At 34.8% G+C, this 19643-nt stretch overlaps 2 protein-coding genes and 1 long non-coding RNA gene across 5 annotated transcripts in view; 2 read left to right on the forward strand and 1 right to left on the reverse strand.

Moving 5' to 3' along the window:
• LOC142344257 (uncharacterized) overlaps nt 1-8280 on the reverse strand; it is a 60727-nt gene extending 52447 nt beyond the window's left edge. Inside the window, exon 1 of the mRNA XM_075395824.1 lies at nt 8173-8280. Within this exon, the coding sequence (XP_075251939.1) occupies nt 8173-8280 (108 nt within the window). The remainder of the gene's footprint in view (nt 1-8172) is intronic.
• LOC142351294 (uncharacterized) overlaps nt 1-19643 on the forward strand; it is a 239527-nt gene that overhangs the window by 202578 nt on the left and 17306 nt on the right. The window lies entirely within an intron of this gene.
• On the forward strand, nt 8726-15825 carry LOC142351283 (uncharacterized). The gene is made up of 3 exons (XR_012760960.1): nt 8726-8847; nt 9048-9147; nt 15601-15825. It is a non-coding gene; the product is annotated as an uncharacterized LOC142351283 (long non-coding RNA).

Genomic DNA, 19643 nt, shown 5'->3' on the forward strand with positions numbered 1-19643 from the left:
AAGAACACTGAAATTAATCTGATTTCAATCTGAATATAGTCTAAATTTCATCTGCAAAGATCGTTTTTCTGCAAAGATCATTTTCTCTTCAGCGAACTGTTGCTGAAAATGCTATTTACAATCTGAGATATAGTACCTACGGCTACACAAGAGTCCATGTAAAAGTACCTGCGTTTGAATGGTGTTGCAAAGAAGCGGATTTTTGCCTGAAGTGCAATTTAGAGGACAACACCGGCAGCTGGAGACCGTCCAATTAACAAAGCATTCAACTGAGGAGCAAATCGATAGACTTCATCTGCTTCTGAGTTTGGAATAAAAAAATCCAACTGAATTGAGGCGAAACAAATAATAAATTGAAAATTATTGAAGTTTGAAAACATTATCGTTTCAGTTATTTAGTTTGTAAAGGCAGTCTGAGTAGCTCAGTTGTGGCTCACATCCGACTCAATTGAACTCGAAATCAAACGAGACCTTCAAGCTGAGTTAAATTCGGGTTATATGCCGGGTTAAACTCGGGTTATATATAGGAGGCCGGGTTATATGCGTTTGCACATAATGTTCCGACATCCACATTTTTTATTTAGCTGCCTACCAAATTAGGAATCGATCGAAAACTTGGATAAATTCATATTGTGTTCAAAAAAAAATGACGATTCTTTCAAAAAGTAGATTTGAGCTAAAACAGCTAAACGAATAAAATTTGAGGTGCTGGTTTCGGCTGCATATGATTCTTCTTCCTTCTGTTCCATCACTGAGGTACAACATAGAAACGCCCTTAGGGTCTGCTTGATTCCATGGCTTGTCACCACACAACACTCCTATTTCTAATTGTCTTTGGCAGCGATTTACCCAGTTCATTTTCAACAGTGCGTTTCTAGCTAATCGTTTGTGTTCTGATTGGGCAAAAGATTCAGATTTTGTGTTCTCGTAGAGCGGTTCTTGAGGGAGTTGAAAATTCTCGAGTTTGGGGTCAAGCAAAATGAACAAAGTAATGTTCTCTTTGGATAAGAGTATCAATTACGCCAGCATTTGCAATTTCTTCCACTTTAATAGAGGATCTGAGCTGCGTTTTTCCCAAAATGGCTCAATGACATGCGGGGTCTGTTTTGAAAAGCTGAATGCGCCATGTCGTACACCATCAATATTGTGAACTCAATTCGCGATCCAAATCACTGTATGATTTTTTCTTGTGCTATCTTGTGGAGCGAGTGCACTAAACGCAGTTTCAAAAATGAATTTGCTTATCGAATCGCCTATCTTTCACTTATCTATTTTACGTAATAAGTAAATACGGTTGTCAGATTATAAGTTAAATTGAGCAACTGATCGCGAGATGCAAAATGAGAAGAGTGAAATATAACTGAAAGTGGGTCGGTAAAAGTCACAACACACATGAAGAATATATTTCCCGAATTGGGAAAGGGGGCAACAGACTAACATATGAATGTCTGAGGTTATAAGGTGAACTTAGGATCACTTCTACTACATGTCCTTCAGGATTAGGTACAATCAATAAAAAGGTACATCGTATAATAATTTTACTGCACTAGATTATATGACAATGTACAACAAGCTCATTGAACTACACCAATTCAAAAAAGTCATCCTATTTAGTATCAGTGAGCTTGGGAACTGACACAACGGCTTCCATTAATGACTTTAGGGTACCTGCTTCAAGCATAAATTTTTCAATTAAAAAACTGAGATAATGAGTTTTTTACAACTCGCAAATGACTGTCGGCTATCCGTTAGGGAATCTATACCGGTCCAACTACTATTAAATTCGACTAGTACTAGATTTGCACCAGCATCTCTTACTTGTGCTACCTTCTTTCATCAACTGGTCTAAAGCTCACGAATTTGGGCATCTCCTATAACCCGTTCTCACGCTTAGTCTTGCCCCTCAGAGCTTGATTTATCTAGGCAAGTATATTTAGAACAAATAGAGCTTCTTGTCAAGCTATTTCAAGCTCATTTCATGCACAACCCAGACCCTCGAGTAATTTGATCTCAGCGCTGAATCATACATATAAACTGATCATTTTAAGAACTCTTAAATTAATCTGATTTCAATCTGAATATAGTCTGAATATCATCTGCAAAGATCATTTTTAAATTCTCCTCAGCCCGAACTGTTGCTGAAAATGCTATTTACAATCTGAGATATAGTACCTACGTCTACACAAGAGTCCATGTAAAAGTACCTGCGATTGAATGGTGGTGGAAAGAAGCGGATTTTTGCCTGAAGTGCAATCTAGAGGACCACACGTTGACCACATTTTGCAGTTTTGAAAATTTCGTTTCCGAGTTTTTAGTATGTATTGTCTATGATTTTACTCGGATCAGAAAATTCATTGCCAGTTCATGAAAAAATTACTGTGGCTTTTATCTGTGCATAATGCGAGGTGAATTTACCCTTTGGATAGTAGTTCATTGCCTAAGCTCTTTACTATTGAAATTTAATGAATCAGTACTGAAATGCTATGGGACTAGGGTCCGGGAATCTACATTAGGTTGTTCTCTCTCAACCTTCTAATGCTATCTAGAGTTTTCTTTTCAGCACAGGCACATCTTTTCACAACTTGAAATTAGTCTTCTTTCAGTTTTGTCAGAATAACTAGTAGGAAACGATTAACTTTTACCACATTTATTCCTTAAGTAAGTTGTTTAAAAATCATAACCTTGTGTTAGGGCACAACTTCATCGTGCAAATACAAATTATATTCAAACATGTATTTAGATAACTGTACACAGATTCTCGTCGCAGCATCACAATTTTGAGTAAAGTACCCAAAACTGCAGAATATGTTCCTGGGCTACCATTTTGATAATGGATTGAAACGAGACCTTCAAGCTGAGTTAAACTCTACAAGGAGGCCGGGTTATATGCATTTGCACATAATGTTCCGACAACACTCATCCAAATTTTTCATTTAGTTTCCTACCAAATTAAGAAGAGATCGAAAACTTTGATATTTATACAGTGTTCGCAAAAAAATAGGCGAATTTTTTCAAAAACTACCTTTGAGCTAAAACCGCTGAACGAATAAAATAACGATTCATTAGGAGGCCAATTATACCTGACATTAGCCAGACTAAAAAACAAGACAAACATCAAAATCAAATGCGAATTACGATTAATTACGACCAAAAATCAATGTCTATCTATTCAAAGAAAACTTAGTATTACAGTCAAAACAGCATCAAAGAAAAATTAAACCAGAAAAAAGTCACTTAAAATCATCAAAAAGATATGGGACCTTTCTTTATTGAGAAATATTAACTCGTAGGCAAAGTTACGAATACAATTATACTTTTTTTTGAAAAACGAATGAAAACACTAGCCATCAAATAAAGGCATTAAATATGTTGATTTACACCTCCTAAACTCCAAAAAACATTGAGACCTGTCATTTAACATAAAGATTTATGAGACTAAACACGAACGCCAAATACAGGCATCGAAATTTAAATTTGCCACTTTGGATTTAATCGATGTCCAAGCAGTTAAAATCGTATTCATTTCGCTAAAAACATAAAATAAAATAAGTGAAATGCTTCAACGGCATTAATGTGACATTTGAGTGGCGAAAATGTGACATTGTGACACGAAAGCACAAAAAAAATCTTACAAAAGGCAGGGTTGTTTAAAAATCAGATATAAGTTATGAAAAATCGAAGTTTCTAAGTAAAACAAAAAAATTATATGGGATAAAACCTTAGTATAGAATTCGATTTAATTATTTGTAAAGGATGCAACCTCTCTCTTTGCTGAGACCAGGCTGCATCGTGACACAAATAATATAAATATTAGCAAAGCACAAAAAATCGTTAGTTCTTTTTTTCGAAGACAAACATTTTCAAAGAAAGTCATAACATAAACTTTCAAATAAAAAACATTCGCAATGACTTCCTTTTAGCTGCCTAAAAAATTAATTGCAACTGTCACTAGTGAACTAAACTTGTAAACTAATCAAAAATGAAAATAGGCACAAATCAAAATTTCAGAAACAATTTTACCTCAATAGTCTTTAAACCATAAAAAATATGAAACATTTTATCGTAAAAACAATATATATATATATATATATATATATATATATATATATATATTTAATGCCTCTCTTATCACACTTTTAACTAGTTTTCATTTGAATTGAAATCATTCCTTGTCTGTAACTAACATAAAAATCGCAAAAAGTTTTCAAAAATTGCCAACCCCCAATTACAATCCGAAAAATTTTCGGATATTATAAATTCACGAATAAAACAAAAGTATCCTTGCTATTTCTTTTTCTTTTTCAATAATACGCATCAGTTGAAAATGTTTACGAAAAACAAAATTTGACAAAGATATTTAGTGTATCAAAATTGAATTATCAGTTTTGGATAGTTATCGAGTTTTATCATCAAAAATTATTAGGAATCATCTGAACGCATTAGTTAATTTCACGAATTGCTCCTCAGATAGCAAAATAGCTTTTTGATTAATTGGACGCAGTCATTGAACTACAAAAAGAACAACAAATGCTCGCAAAACTCAAAAGTTTTTTAAACAAAAATTTACCAAAATTTTTGCTGGAGCCATTTTTGCTGGAATCATCTGAAGGCATTAGTTAATTACACGAATCGCTCCTCAGATAGCGAAAAAGAATTTTGATTAATTGGACGCAGTCATTGAACTACAAAAAGAACAACAAATGCTCGCAAAACTCAAGAGTTTTTTAAACAAAAATTTACCAATTTTTGCTGGAGCCATAAAGGCCAAAAGATTTACTCAAAAAAACATATTGTTTAGTCAACGGGCCTCATTAGAACATGCATAGATTCTCTCATTAAATGAATCTTTACAAGAAAACCGTTTTGTCTGTACATGGGGTAAAAATGCGGAAATATTTTAAAAATGACAGCGCCAAATTACAATTCTAATCATTTTCATCGCGAAAATCAACGTTGAGAAAAAAACTGGCCTTGCCATCGCTGTGAGGCCGTCAAAAACGTAATTGTTCAGAAAAGTTCCGTAACAGATTCTTTTTGCATCCTAAAACCTTAGTATATCAAAAATACATCATTCATTTTTGGTAATTAGCGATTTAAATTAGCAAAAGGCTGCCGAATTATTAGTTCCAGAACAATTTCCTGAAAACTGGGTGCATACATAGGCCTCATCTGAGTAAAAGGAATTGTGTTAGAAATTGCTACGTCTGCTCTACTCGTCAATTTGTACAAATTGGGCTGAAGAGGCTTAATTGGTGAATTTTCAAAAATTTAGCCAAAGTTTTCGCCAAAACGAGTCTGTCAAACACTTCACAATTCCTTTCAACTTTAAGTCTAAAACCAAAAACATTTCAAACATAGCAAAACTGAACAAAATTTTAGCAAAAAAAATTTCAACAATTTGAAAAATGTGAACAAAGCAACGCAAGTGGGACTAGCGTTCACAAAGCTTCAAACCTGCGTAACTCCCCGGAAAATACGAAATCCAAAAAAACGTTTTTAATTTGAAATTATACATTTGACAAGCTTTCTATTGATATCACTTACAACTCAACTCTGTACGATGAATATATGGATCGGCAAAAAAATGTTTCAAGGACATGTATAGTAATATGTTCATATTACAAACGCGGTTGTTTTTGTGCCTGACTTTACTTTTGATTTGTCGGGGAGAGATAGATAGCCGAAGAGTTCAACCATTCTTAACGATTAACGACCATCAATTAATGCGAAAATGCAGTCCCATTAGTCGCACAATCAGTTAAAGCAAGCAAAAATTAAGATTTCCACTTAACTCAGTTACCCTAATTTAGTCGTCCCCTCACACTACGAAGTTGTCATTTCTATTTTATCTTACCGTTTATCTGATTGGGCACAAAAATCTCTACATAAATCTAACAATCAGATTGGGATATCAAGGCACTAACTCTCTCGGACAATTAAGTTATATTGTCAAACGATAGACGGCTACTTGTCGAAACAAAGCCATTTCTGGTCTCAAGTAACCAAAGTAGTAAATATAAGTTTCTAGATCCCTGTTTTTTTGATATAGTGGATTTAAATTAGGTTTTTAGGCCCGGTTCAAATCAAATTTCTACCCCAAAAAGATGTAAGAGTTAATCAGGTGACTATTACGCTACCGATGCGTATTCCATTTGACTATTGCTTTTTCTATATCAGCAATATTTTAGTCAATGCTTTTACTGGCGCGCCTACATATGACACATGTGCAGATTAGAAGCTTAAAATGGAGGTATAGCGCGTCTCACAGCTCGGCTGCAACACTAAGGGCTGCAGCTCTAAGAACAGCTCTAAAAGCATGCGACGGTATGAGCGCTTTTAACCATTTTGCTCAAGTGTGACTTTTATTTAATGGAATCAATAGATAGAAGGAAAAACAATTTAGGAAAAATAAAAAAGAAGAAGAAAGAAGGACAAGAATGGATCAAAATCAACAATTACCAATTTTTGGGCCAAGAACTGAACAGCCGTTTCTGTCACTACTTGGGTGCAAACCCATGCCCCCGGTTGACTGCCATATTTCAAATCCCTGATGCTTGTGTAATGCATTTGTCAATTGCTCTCTCTACATCAGAAATTTTTTGGTCAATGTATTCATGCTCTCGCCTTATTAGCTATGCTGCATGCCTAATAAGTGCAGAATGGAAGCCTATACTTAGACTCGAACCCCTGCCCCTCCCTTGACAGTAACTGGTCTCGTCTTCTACGCTACCGATTGCTATTGCTTACGCCTATTATCAATTCTGATGTGCAAATGTTTGGCTATTGGCTATTTGGCTCGCTGGTTTGCTTGTGCTCTGCAGCATTCTTTGTGAGTGCATTCTTTGCGAGCTAATTATGAGCCTAAATATGGCGATATAGCGCATCTTTAAACGCATGCATTACGCTAGGCTGCTTGTTTATTGACCGTTACAACATGTGGATTAGGAAGCTTGGACATAGTGGTACAGCATTAGAGTACAGCAAAAGAGCAGTCGATAAAAAGGGACACTTACCCGTTTTTTGAGTCTTGAAAACAAGAGCAATGTTTCGCATCAATTTGAGCACACCCATGCCCCTCGCTTAACAGCCATAGGACTTGCCGCTTACGCTACCGATGGGTATTGCATTTCTCTATTGCTCTTTCTGAATCAGCAAATTTTAAGTCATTGTCTTTATTGGCTCGCCTACATATGCGACAAGTTTAGTGGACGCAAAACATGTGCAGATTAGGAGCCAAAATAGTGCAAAAGCAAAAGAGACAGATTGGAACGAAAAAAAAAACAAAAAGTAACTAAATAAAAGAACGAAAGGAAAAGAAAACCATCTTTTCAAAATTGCGGTCCAGGAAATTATGCGCCTTTTTCCGCCCTTAATTTGGCTGAAACTCCTGGCCCTCATTGTCAGTCAGTGATCTTATGCTATTCGCTACTGATGCCAATTTCTTACGCCTATTGGCCTTTCTTACGAGAAAATTTTTTGTTTTTGGCTATTTGGCTCGTTTGTTTTTGCTATGCGGCATGCTTTGAGTGCAATAAATTAGCAAACTATAAGCTCAAAAACGGCAATATAGCGCATATTAAAACGCATGCACTATGCTAGGCTGCAGGTTTAAGGATTGCTAATTCATTTGAGATCTGGAGCTTAAACATGGATGTACAGAATTTGAGTTAGAATTAATATATGAATAGATATAGAAAAAACTCCTCAACAAAGAATTACAAGAAAGAATTGAAAGCAAGACAGGTGTGGATGAAAAAAAGCAAATAACAGTTTTCTGGTTAAAAAAACAACAGCTTTTTTTCCATCAACTCTAGTTTGTAACCATGCCTCTGGTTTAACTGACATAGGTCTTATTCCTGACGCAAGTGACGGTTAATGCGTTTGTCAATTGCTCTTTCTACAGCAGCAATATTTCGGTTATTGTTTCTGTTGGCTCGCCTGTTTTAGCTATGCGGCAAGCTTATTGAGCGTATAACGCATGCTTAATGTGCAGATTGGAAGCCTAAGTTTGCTTAGAGAAAGTTGAGAAAGAAAGAGAAAAAAAAGAGAAAAAAACGAAAAGAAACGAAATAAAAGGTAAAAACAAAGAAAAATAAAGAAAAAATAACATACCAATTTTTTAGTCCAGGAAAGTATTCTTCCAAATTCAGATCAATTCATGAGCATACTTACACAAAACTCTAGATAAAATTTGGCCAGCTTTTCGTCAACCGGCAGTAATTTGAGTCCCCGTGAGTTCAGTGTGATCATGCCTCCATTAACTTTTGCAAAGTTTTCCATTGTGAATTGAATGACTTTATGAGCAAGTTCATCAGATTTTTTGTGCGACTCAAATTATTGTTCATTTGGAAACCTAGCCAACTTTTTTCTGTATTTTTCCTGCAAATAGGCTCGTCAGTTTATTCTCTTTTAGATCTCTTAAACACCTGGTAATTAAGCGTCGGTTGAGATAAAATTCAAAAGAAACAGCCAAACAGATGTTGACTAAATACGACTTCAAAAGCGGGCCATTTACCATGTAAGATTGCCATTTGTGAGCTTGCTTTGCTCAATAAATGTATTAGATGATGGCAAGAAAATTTCAGTCATCAACATAATCACATCAGCGTTGATTATACTCATTTTTAAGTGGTGTAAATAGTTAGAAAACTAAATTTTTGACTTTTGATTAGAGACTGGATTCGTGTTCGCCCATCACAACCTTCAAATATGCTCCGTGCATTCAAAATTTCTTCGATGCACTTTTACTAACAATGCAGTGATTCATGAAAGTCTTGAAAATTTCGTCAACACTCTCAAATTTATGACTTCAATTTAACAAAGGTTTTGAAAAAAAGTACTCTAAGCGTACGAAGTTGTCACCCAACAATTTTAAGATTGCTTTTTATCTAAGTTTCAGTTCAGAGATGAATCAAGACCACAAATAGCGCAACAGATCAACTCAACTGTCTAAGAACTGCTTCCACAAATTTGCCCAAATTTGGTTTATTTGGCATCAAAAAACTTTCTCAAAAATTGCCGGGTGGTAGCTTTACTTTGACGTTCAGTGCAAGTTGAAACCCAACCAAGCATCAAACTATAGTGAAAAAAAGTCAACAAAATAATTAACTCAAGTACGCTGTACTGAACTGCACCTGGACAATAAGAGTAAGTTGATCAAATTTATCAGACTTCTCAATAGTAGTTTTGCTGTTACTAAATATATACATAATGCTGACAACAATTTGGCAGAGAAATGAAGCAAAATGTAGACAAAAATGTTTCTCAGCCTTTTTTAGTTGCATGTATGCTTATTAATTTAGTAACTTCACATAAATGAAAAAAAAACTAATGCAAAACAAATACAGTTGTCACAAGTGTTTTTTTTACAAAAAAATTGTTTTCCCGTTCTGTAAAAATCAAATTGCAATTGCAACAATGACATGAAGAGCGTCTAAGAAAATTATTACTTGAAAATTAGCATCCCTCCAAAAACAGTTTGTCTTTCAACTCATTTAAGCACACTCATATATATCTTTAAATATTGTTCTTCCGACCCACTTTAGTGTGTGAGAAGCTATTTACTGAACTGGGTTTTTTTGTCCGGTCAATTTTCACCGATCGACACATTCAGCGTACAGGATTGTGAGTGGTATCATTAGAAAACTTGTCAATCGTAAAAATTCAAATTAAAAAGATTTTTTTTTGGTTTTTCGGTTTTTGCGAAGAGTTGCGGAGGTTTAATGATTTGTGCAGGTTAACCTAACTTCCTTTGTTTTGTTCACAATTTTCGTAACTTTTGCTTAACTTTTGATCAGTCTTTGAAAAATTATATGATAATATAAATAGTGAGAGTCGTATTCCTTTTACGTTTAAAGATAATTTTAAAAAAGACTATTTGGACATTTTTGTCCAGTTTGACCAATGGTGCAGACATAAAACTGCCAACATAATCTATTTGTACTCTGATATGGGCCGACTGTACCTCTGATTCCTACGACGGTTTTCTGGAGATAACATTTTTGAGGTTTTTTGTTAACTTTAACCTATATTTGAATTTAAAAAAGCGTAGTTTATTTTTTAATATATTAGGGTTTTTGTTAGCCAAAAAAACTATAAGGCAAACTCTTAGAACAAATGCGATTGCGTTTTTTAACAGCCACGCAGCGAAAACAAGGCCATTGTTGGTCCCATCGTTGATTTTTGCAATGGAAAAGGATTTGGATTTCATTTTGGGTCTGTCCTTTTTGAAATAATTTTTCGGTATTTTATACCAACCACAAGGAATTCTTATCTTTGTTTGATGGTTCAATTAATGAGAGAACCATTTATATTCCCATAAGGTCCAACTAACCAATTTTCTGTTTTGTGAGTAAAATGAATCGTATTTTTCGGCTCCGACAAAATGTTTTGTTAAATTGTTAAGGATATCTAATTCGGTATCTGCGGAGTTTTTCTATTTGGTCGAATTCGCTAACTCGGTAACACTTGCAGGATCTTTCAATGGAGAAGCTGTAAAAACAAGACCGGTTGTGGTCCACTTGTGGAAATTTATTGTTCAAAACTAATTTCGATTGTAAGGATTGTCAAACTTATGTGCAAATGGAGTCCAATGAAGATACATAGTAATTCAGCAAAAGCATGGTTTTATGGCAACAACACCCATTGCACAAAATTGTTCACGATTTTTTGAGTTCTGACTTCTCTCGGTGTTAAAGCGTAGTCATTCAACTTATTCTCAAAGATGATATTTGCATCGGCTTCCTAAGTAGTAACAAATTAAAATATTTACCATTTTTTAGTTAAACTATAAAACCGAATTGTTTTCCGAAGAATTTTTTTTTGAGATTTGCCGTTTCATACCTGTTTCTGCAACTTTGCTGCAAAGGCTCAGCAAAGTCAGAATTAGCCTTATTGTTCAACTGAAAAAAAAAGTTGTCTTTTTTGCTGTTCTTAAGATTTCACAAGTTTATTTATTTTTTAACATTTTACCTTTTTTATCTTCTCTTTTGCTGTCTTGTCCGATCATCAAATTAATGGTACCCTAATGAAAAAAAGCATGTCGCATAAACGGCGTTGGTTGGAACAAGGCGCAATTGATAACATTCAAAATTTTAGTGAATAGGTTTTCATCTTAGTCTTCCACGCGTTTTCTTCGCAAAATGGAAATGACTTTTGGTTTTTCCTTCAGTTATTCTGTTTGTAGTCGTATGACATTCTGAATAAAGACAGGTCTCAATGGTTTTTTTACTAAGGTGTAAATTAATCAATTGAATTATTTCAGTTGGCAGCTAATTACTTTTATATATTTGAAATAAATTGTTTTCAAAAAGTGTAAACGTTTTTTCTAATTTTGACATTTTTGTTCTCTGTCTAGTCAAAAATTATTCTCAAAAAGACAGATCCCATATCTTTTTGGATGAAATGCAAGTCATATTAGTTCAATTTTTTTTTATGTGGTGCTATTTTAAGTTGATCATTGTTTTGTACAGAAAAAATAGATAGACGTTTTTGACCGTAAGAGATTATTGTTGTTTTTATATGATTTTAATGTTTGTGTCGTCTCTTTAATGGCAGAATCATCAGCTCTCTGGTGATTTTTTGTTTCATTCGTATAATGGTTAGAGCTTCAAGCGATTTTTTAAATGGATAAACCAATTATTTTCGAACAATAATTGATTTTTTGAAAATTTTCTGGCTCTTCCTCTGATCGGGGTCGGAATATCATTTGCAAACGCATATTACCGAGCTTCCTTGATTGCTTCTATCTCGTTTTCAGAGTCAATCATAGCATCATTTTTAGATATGGTCTTTGTAGAAGGTATAACTTTCTTTAAAGTATAATGAAATTGATCGTCGTTCTACTTGAGTGGCAAAAAAAAACAAAAAAGGTTTTCGGTCTTTCCCATTATAGCCCCGCCATGAAATTATAGCCCCCCATTATGGTTTAATTATCATGATTGGGGGGCTATAGGTTATCTGACCACTAAGTTGGGGGGGGGCGATAATGGGAAAGACCCACGTTTTCAATAGTTCTGAAGACGTCCGAAATTTTTCAAAAAAAAGACGGGATCTATTCTGTTTTGGCCCCCCAGCTTAGTGAGCTTATATTTTTACGCCCCCCAGGCACACGTGCTGTTTTCTTACATATTAACGTGCTATATAACAACATATAATTTGTAACTGGGGGCGTAAAACACACTGGGGGGCCGAAAAAGAATAGATCCAAAAGACGGACGCAACCAATTTCAATTCACCTATAACAAAACTATTATAAACAATAAAGGGAAAAGATCTTTTCCATTTGAGCATATTCAGTTCAGTAACCAAGGACACGTGTCATAAGTTTAGCTATTCATTTTTTAAATAATAGCACGCACTCTGTAGCTTGGTTTTGGATAATATACAAAGGGATTTTAACGCTAAAAGATCCAAAATAAAATCGGGTCCTCCCATTATAGCCCCCTCACGAAATTATAGCCCCCTCAAGAAATTATAGATCCCCATTATGGTATGTTTACCATGATTGAGGGGGGGGGCTATAGGTTATCTGACAACTAAGGTGGGGGCTGTAATGGTAAAGACCCAGGAAATCAATCAAAACGACAGAAACGACAACTTTTCAAAACTTTTATACACACTAAAAAAATTCAGGTAAAAATCCGCCTAACTTTATTTAGCCTGTAAGAATATTACTAATAAAATTAATAATAGAAAAAATAATAAAAAATAATAATAATAAAATTGACATTAACAGTAACAATTTCTGGATGGGGGCTGTAATGGGAAAGACGAAAAAATTTCAAACTATCAAACTACTGAGACACCAAACGATAAATGCCAAAACGGAGTATCCAGCGGAATAGATTGGAAAAACAACCACCAAGTTCTGTTGATCAACCTTGAAAAACTGAGAAAAATTTGAGTGGTTAAGTTGTTCACGCCTTTTTTTGAAACAGAGCTTAAAATTAAAGTGAACAAAAAGCGAAAAACAATTTTTATTCACGTGCCACCCTTTCAAGATGCTTTTCTTGTAATAAATGTGTTGTTATTATAAATTTTTGACGAATGTTTAAATATTGACTAATGTTAAAAAAAATGGAGTTGCTTTACCCATGTTTTGCACTTTGATTAGTTTTTTGGTATTTGTAGAAATTTTTACGCTATTTTTCAGGTTTTCACGCAAATTTAGGCTGTTCTAGCAGTTTTGTCTCGCTGGGTTTCAGCACTGAATTTTTACAAACAATAGAGAACCTTTTCCACAATTTCTAGCTTTATTTTTAATAAATAGGAAACGCTTGTCAGCCCATAATGATTTGTTTGAGCAATTAATTTCGCGCTCTTAGTTGTGTAAAACATAATTTCTAATTTTCTGTGCATTTAATTTTCTTAGTGTCTCTGTTTTGATGCGTTATGCCATTAGATACAATACTAAGTGTTTGTAAGATCAATTATTTGGTAAAAAAAAGGCTTCAAGCTTTTTCATGAATTCTCGTTTTTCGGTGAAAAGATTTGATGAGTGGTTTTCGGTGAAAAGATTTGCTGAGTGGTTAGAGGAGGCAAATGTAGGTGTGACCCAATATTCGTTGAGCGGACAAATCTTTCTTTCTCATGTCCCACTTTTTAGGGTTTTTTTATTTTAAGCACATTTAAGTCGTCTAAAAAATTTTTGTAGACTGAAGTTGAATTGTTTTGACTCTTTTGAAAAGGATTTGAAGCTTTCTGGTAAATAAACGGATCATATAGAAAATCTGATGGTTTTCTAAGATACTTTGTTTATTTTCATGCCATTTTTGCAATTTTCGACCAACTATATTATTTCAAAAATTTCATTTGTAACTGATTGCAAGGCTAAGGCTTGTAAGCACTCCTAACTGTAAACGGATTTAAGTTTTTTTTAGTACCAAGTTGTTTTCCCTCTATGAAATTTGACTGAAGTTAAGAATTTGAATAAATTCCAGAACACATGCTTCAAGGCTTCTATTTGAAAGAAAATATTTGTTTTTGTTTGTCTAAATAGTCTTACTTTTTAGGTTAATTTTTTATGAAATTTCCTTTTTGTTATCTGAATTAAGATTGTTATGTTCTCCAATGTGTCCATTCTGCCAGGAGTTAGTTATTGGCTGAAAGCCTGGTTTCATCGGGCATTACTTCAAGTTGTTGCCGGAACGTTTCTGCCTTTGCTTTATGTTCCTTGATAAGTGAGCGAGCAAAAACCGAGAAATTCCGCGAGCAATTAAAGTTATTTTTAGAAGCAAATTTTTAAACGATGAAAAAGTGAGTCGTATTTTGTTGAGATTTTCAATTGAAACAGAACAAGAAATGTACACGTATTATGGCTGGCTAATATTGAAGAAATTTACACAAACTTAAGAATTTTAAGAATCGCGGTTGTACAGATTAAAAGGTTTTCGTTTGTCTGTCTAATTGTATTATATAAAATAATGATTTTTTTCTAAACTTTCAACTTTATTTATGTTTCTTTTTTATTATTCGATTTAAGATTGTTTCTCTCTGCTTTCATTCGTTCTGCCAGTTGATAGTAGTTATTTCAAAGGCTAGTTGTATCGTCAAAGGCGATTTCAAGTTGTTTCCGGAATTCTTCTGACTATGTCTTTATGGGAGCGGTCGCAAGATCAACGTAGGTTAAGGGAGTGAAAAAAAATTTGAACAAAAACTGTTTTAATGAAACAGTTTTAAGAAAGCAGAAAAGGCAGCCGAGTGATGCTTTTCCTACAAACTATCTTATGAAACAGAGCGACAAATGTTGATGTAAATTAATTTCGTTGTGTGAGCGAACTTGTTGTTCACATGCCGCTTTTTGCATCAATTTCTCAATGGTTTTAACTGAAGTGTTTTGTTTTAATGGGGTGTAAAAATGGTATTAGGGCTGTTTTGATCGCGTTTTGTTTTTGTAACTAAAATTGATTTTCAATTATTTTGCAGGTTTTCGAACTATTTAAACTATTTACGGTGTTTCAGCTAGTTAAGCTATTTTCGGACCATTGAGCTGTTTTTGTCCTAATTGAGATTTCAATATAGGTATCTTGCTTTCAGTTCTCAAAAATTGAGAAAAATGTGAATATTTACTGATACTGTTGCTTTTTTGCAGTTTTTATCTCATTTTATTCAAAATTAGTGAATTTTGTGAGCCTATTAAAGCTTTCCTATTATTGTGTGAGCATTTTAGTTCGTGTTTTATGTAAAATTTTCTATTTTAATTCGAACTATGATTTTTTCATTGTATGCGTTCTTTTGGTAGATATTAGCTATCCGAATGGCTAGGTTCTTGGCGAAGATGAATCTTCAGTCATTTCCAGATGACGCACTTGAAAAAGCAAATGCCGCTTTTTAGAAATATCAGAGCAGCGATGGAAGATCAGACTTGTATTGTGGAGATCAGTGGTTCGTTCACGTTTCAGCGGTAGCAGTAAATGTCGTGAAAGCTTTGAATTTTTTGAAGATCAGCAAAAATCATTGTTGAAAAACAAAATTTTGCAAAATTACATAAAAATATTTTTCTGATGACTTTACTTTTTTTCATTAGTAATGTTATATATATATTTACGATTATTTTACGACCCTGGGATAACAATAAATAGCTGATCAGTTTCGTTTTAGCAAACAGTTTAATTAATGGATAAAGACAGTCAACCAAAATGGACAATTCTAAACGAACAACTGACTTTGCAGACCAAGAAACAATTGAGACCAACTACGACTCTGATCCAAACAAATTTGGTGGTCCAATTGAGGAAGGGGCCAATTACATGGAAAATTCAACTCCTCTTTCTGTCGCAAAATCAACTTCAGCAAGCGATAAAGAAAACACAACAAAATCTACCAACGAGATCTGCTCACTTTCAGTCTTAAATATGCAGTAAATAGTCCCCCAAAAGGTGTGAGGGCAAATGGCAATGGCAGTATATGTTTTAGTCCAGCCATGCATTGGCTCTGATCATGAAAGAAGCTAAAAGGTCCATGCAAACGCTAGGACAAGGTTTCCGCCGCGAGATACCCCACCCCGTCTTTTGTAACTCCCTTTCTCGAACATATGAACCAAAAAGCTTGCAAGATTTTTCCAGGTTTTTTGCTCTCGAACGAAGATTGAGGCAACTATTGTAAACGTGTTGGTCTGTTTGGGCAAAATTTTTGCTTGACCGTTTTGACTTTTCGAGTGACGTTTACGCCTTTGACTTTTTCATTTTGCGTGATCCAAATTTTGCTTTCATTCACAATTTTAGGCAGCTGAACTCAAGTGGCGACAGTTCACCACTAGCACTCAAATGAGTAGTGCGCCAAAATCGGTGTCATTTGTTCACTTTAGTTATATTATTGGCAATAGTGGTATATAATAACCTCTAATGACGTCATTTGAAGCCCTCTTAGACAAGTTAGTTACTCTCCCCACGACTGAAGCAGACTGCAATAGATTTGAGCTTCACTAGTTCTTCGAGATCCTATATTAGTAGGTTATATTCGCTTTATCTTGAAAGCTGTTCTATTCATCTTGCAAGTTATTTTGCGAGATGAATCAAAGAGCTCGCAAGTATATTGGTTCCCGTATGCATTCACCTACGAGATTGCTCCCTATATTCGTGCACTTTTTCAATTCATCAATCGCTCGGGATCCCAAAATGCCCAAAATGTACCTAATTATGCAACATTTCAGAAGCACTATTGACTACATTTCTATACTTAATCAAAACATGATTGCTTATGATCGTGTAGACGAATATGGTTTTTTTATTGCAAGGCCAAGCGCGCATTTTGACATCCTAACAATTCAAAAATTCGGTTAAAAATAGAAAAGTTTTTAAAAGGCAATAAATGAGCATAGCAAAAAAGTTCCAGATCTTAGTTAATGTTCGATTACACACCAAATTAAATCTACAACAATTGAACAGCATTCCAATTCCCACCAAAAAATGTTCGGATACTTCTCCGACGCCATCTCTTTTTCTTTATCTTTATCTCAATTTTTATCTCCTGATTTTCTCCCATTACACTGCCACAGCAAACTTGAATTGCCTGAGATTAATTTGTTGGTCAAATTGGACCAAGCTTGGCGGTCAAATTTGACCGAAACCTGTCTGATGCAGGAGATTTAATTCAATTTTGCGGATGTAGGTTACTTTCATCTATTTTGAAGGGAAATTGGTAGCCAAATTCCGCAAACTTAACAAACTCGAAAATCGCTAAAAATCCGGGCTAAAAACCCTGCAAACTCGGCTCCGCAATTGAATATAAATCAATTTAATTTAGATGGAAGCTTAACTCCGCATTAGAGTAATCAAAATTAATCTAAAGCAGAAACTTTATAAAAAGTAAAATGAAGTTTTAATGCTTAAAACTGATTTCTAGAACTATATTTGAAAATTAAAAATTTAGCCGAAGAGACTCTCAGCTTGAAACTTTGAAATACGTAAAACACTATCAAATTTTTTCCACAATTTTTTAAATCACTGTTAGCGACATTTTAACCGGATTACAAATAGGTGCCATTAAGTGTATAATTAGTTACAAAACTGTGGAATTTAGTAACATGTAATGTGGAATTTAACTATATACATTGTGGAATTTATTTACCCGCCGTGTGGAATTTAAAACCAGCTTTGTGAAATTTATTTAGGCAGGTTGTGGAATTCAGTTTTGGAATTGGTCAACAGGTTCCGTTTTTGATGAACGTCATGCAACTCTTCAAAAAATAGGAAAATTCATTTTTGCCGTATTCAGGCTTCAGAGGATGTAGCCCAAATTCCGCAACTAATGGTAACTGAAATCCGCGACGGCAAACTCAATCAAAACATATTAATTTGACGTCGGAAGAATTACTCTCAAATGACGGGCGAGCGGTTGACTTCAGTAGTAGCCAGCTGGAGCTCACGGATGCTAGGATTGGGGGTAAGCGGAGTTGGAGGGGGTGGTAAGCAATGGGGGGGGGTCAAGTGATGGGGGCAGGGTTGTGAGAGAGCTGGACAAGTGGGGTTCCAAATAGCAGGGATGGAGGAGGTTAGACGGGGGTTGACTGAGGGGGTCAAACTTCTAAGACTAAGAACCGCCCCTCACACCCTGAAATTGTCTCATCAATTAGTTTCGGCGAATCGGATACTTAGAGACTAGTTAGGCGTAAGGCTCTACGAGAGTTGCTCGGCCACTTAATGATCTCCGAGCGCCACCTGTTTATCACGCTTTTGAGGATGAAAAGCCAATCAGACGAAAAATTGGTCAAGCGAAATATCGCATAAAAAAAGACGACATGACTAATATAATTGTTACAAACTTCGTTTGAGAGCAATTAATCTTTTTAGGTTTGGTTTTGCTGTGTAATGAATGTTCTGAATCTTCTCATGTTGACTTCTTTTTTGACCACTTTCAATTATGGCCGAAAAGGTTATGGGAAGTGCGAATTCGGGAACTGAACAGCTGTGGCTAACTGGAAATTCTGTATGACATTTTTGTTTCTACTCTTTTGACGTTAGAGAGCAGTTCCGTTTTTCTCAATAAGCGGGCATGAAGAGTACAGAGGAAGGCATGACTGACTCAGCGACTAAACACACGAGTGGTGCCAAATCTCCCTTCTGGATGGATGGGGATTTCATGACCACGAATTGTTATCATGATGATGTTCCCGCTCCTGACGGTGGATGGGGGTGGGCTGTAGTAGTTGGCTCATTTTTGTGTGGATTAGGGAACTGTCTCTTTTTAACCAAAACTTGCTCTTTGAAAAAAATACTTCCATTTAATAACTTCTATTTTTCCTGACAGCTTTGCGGATAAACTCTGGTTTTCTGTCGGTTTCTGAGACTGAGAAAATTGGTCTTCTTTTTACGAATTTTTCAAATATATTTTTTCAGCTATTGCGTGATCCGATTCGCTCTGCTTATGAATTTCAGCAGTTGATCTATATCGGGCGCGATAATTGGCAGTGCACTTTTATAAGAAAAATCATCTGAAATTAAAACAAAACCTTTTAAAGTAATTTCTTCTCTACAAGCTACAGAAAACATCAATTGGCCCACATGTGAGCGTGAAGCAAACATATGAGCATGTGAAGGTCATAAATTTCTGGTTCTCTTCGTTTAAGATCTATTTGTTTGTATTCAGAGGACTATGTTTAAGAACTTTGAGTGGAGCATTTTAGGCAAGTAAATGGCAAAAAAAAACAAAATGCATATGAAGGAAAAAACAGACATGTGAAAATATAACCCAGGAATTGAACATTTATAACACATGCTGGTCCACACAAGTTTCACAGACGCTATTTAAGAAAAATAAAACGAAAATTTCAGCAATAGTTTGTGCCGGTTTATTTTCATCGATCCACGTTCCTGTTGTTAGAATTTTGATATTATTTGATAGTAACAAGGTTACTCTGCAAAAAAAACTCACAAGGTTACTCACAATTATTACAACAGAAACGTGGATCAAAGAAAAGAAACGGCAGCAAAACATTTCCGAAATTTATAGATTTCTCATCTTGTCATAGTATTAGTGGATGTGTGAAGCAGCGTTAGCAATAACTGTAATGAAACAGTGTAGTGAAATAAATTTCCCTCGAACAAAAAATTCTAGAAATCCCTGCAGTAACACTTTTATCCAAAAAATTTCAGATTATTGTTCTTCAATTCGGAAAAATGCTCTTTTTTCATTGTCTTTGAACA

This window comes from Convolutriloba macropyga, chromosome 1, assembly GCF_964194025.1.
Source record: "Convolutriloba macropyga chromosome 1, txConMacr16.3, whole genome shotgun sequence".
NCBI classification, from domain to species: Eukaryota; Metazoa; Xenacoelomorpha; order Acoela; family Convolutidae; genus Convolutriloba; species Convolutriloba macropyga.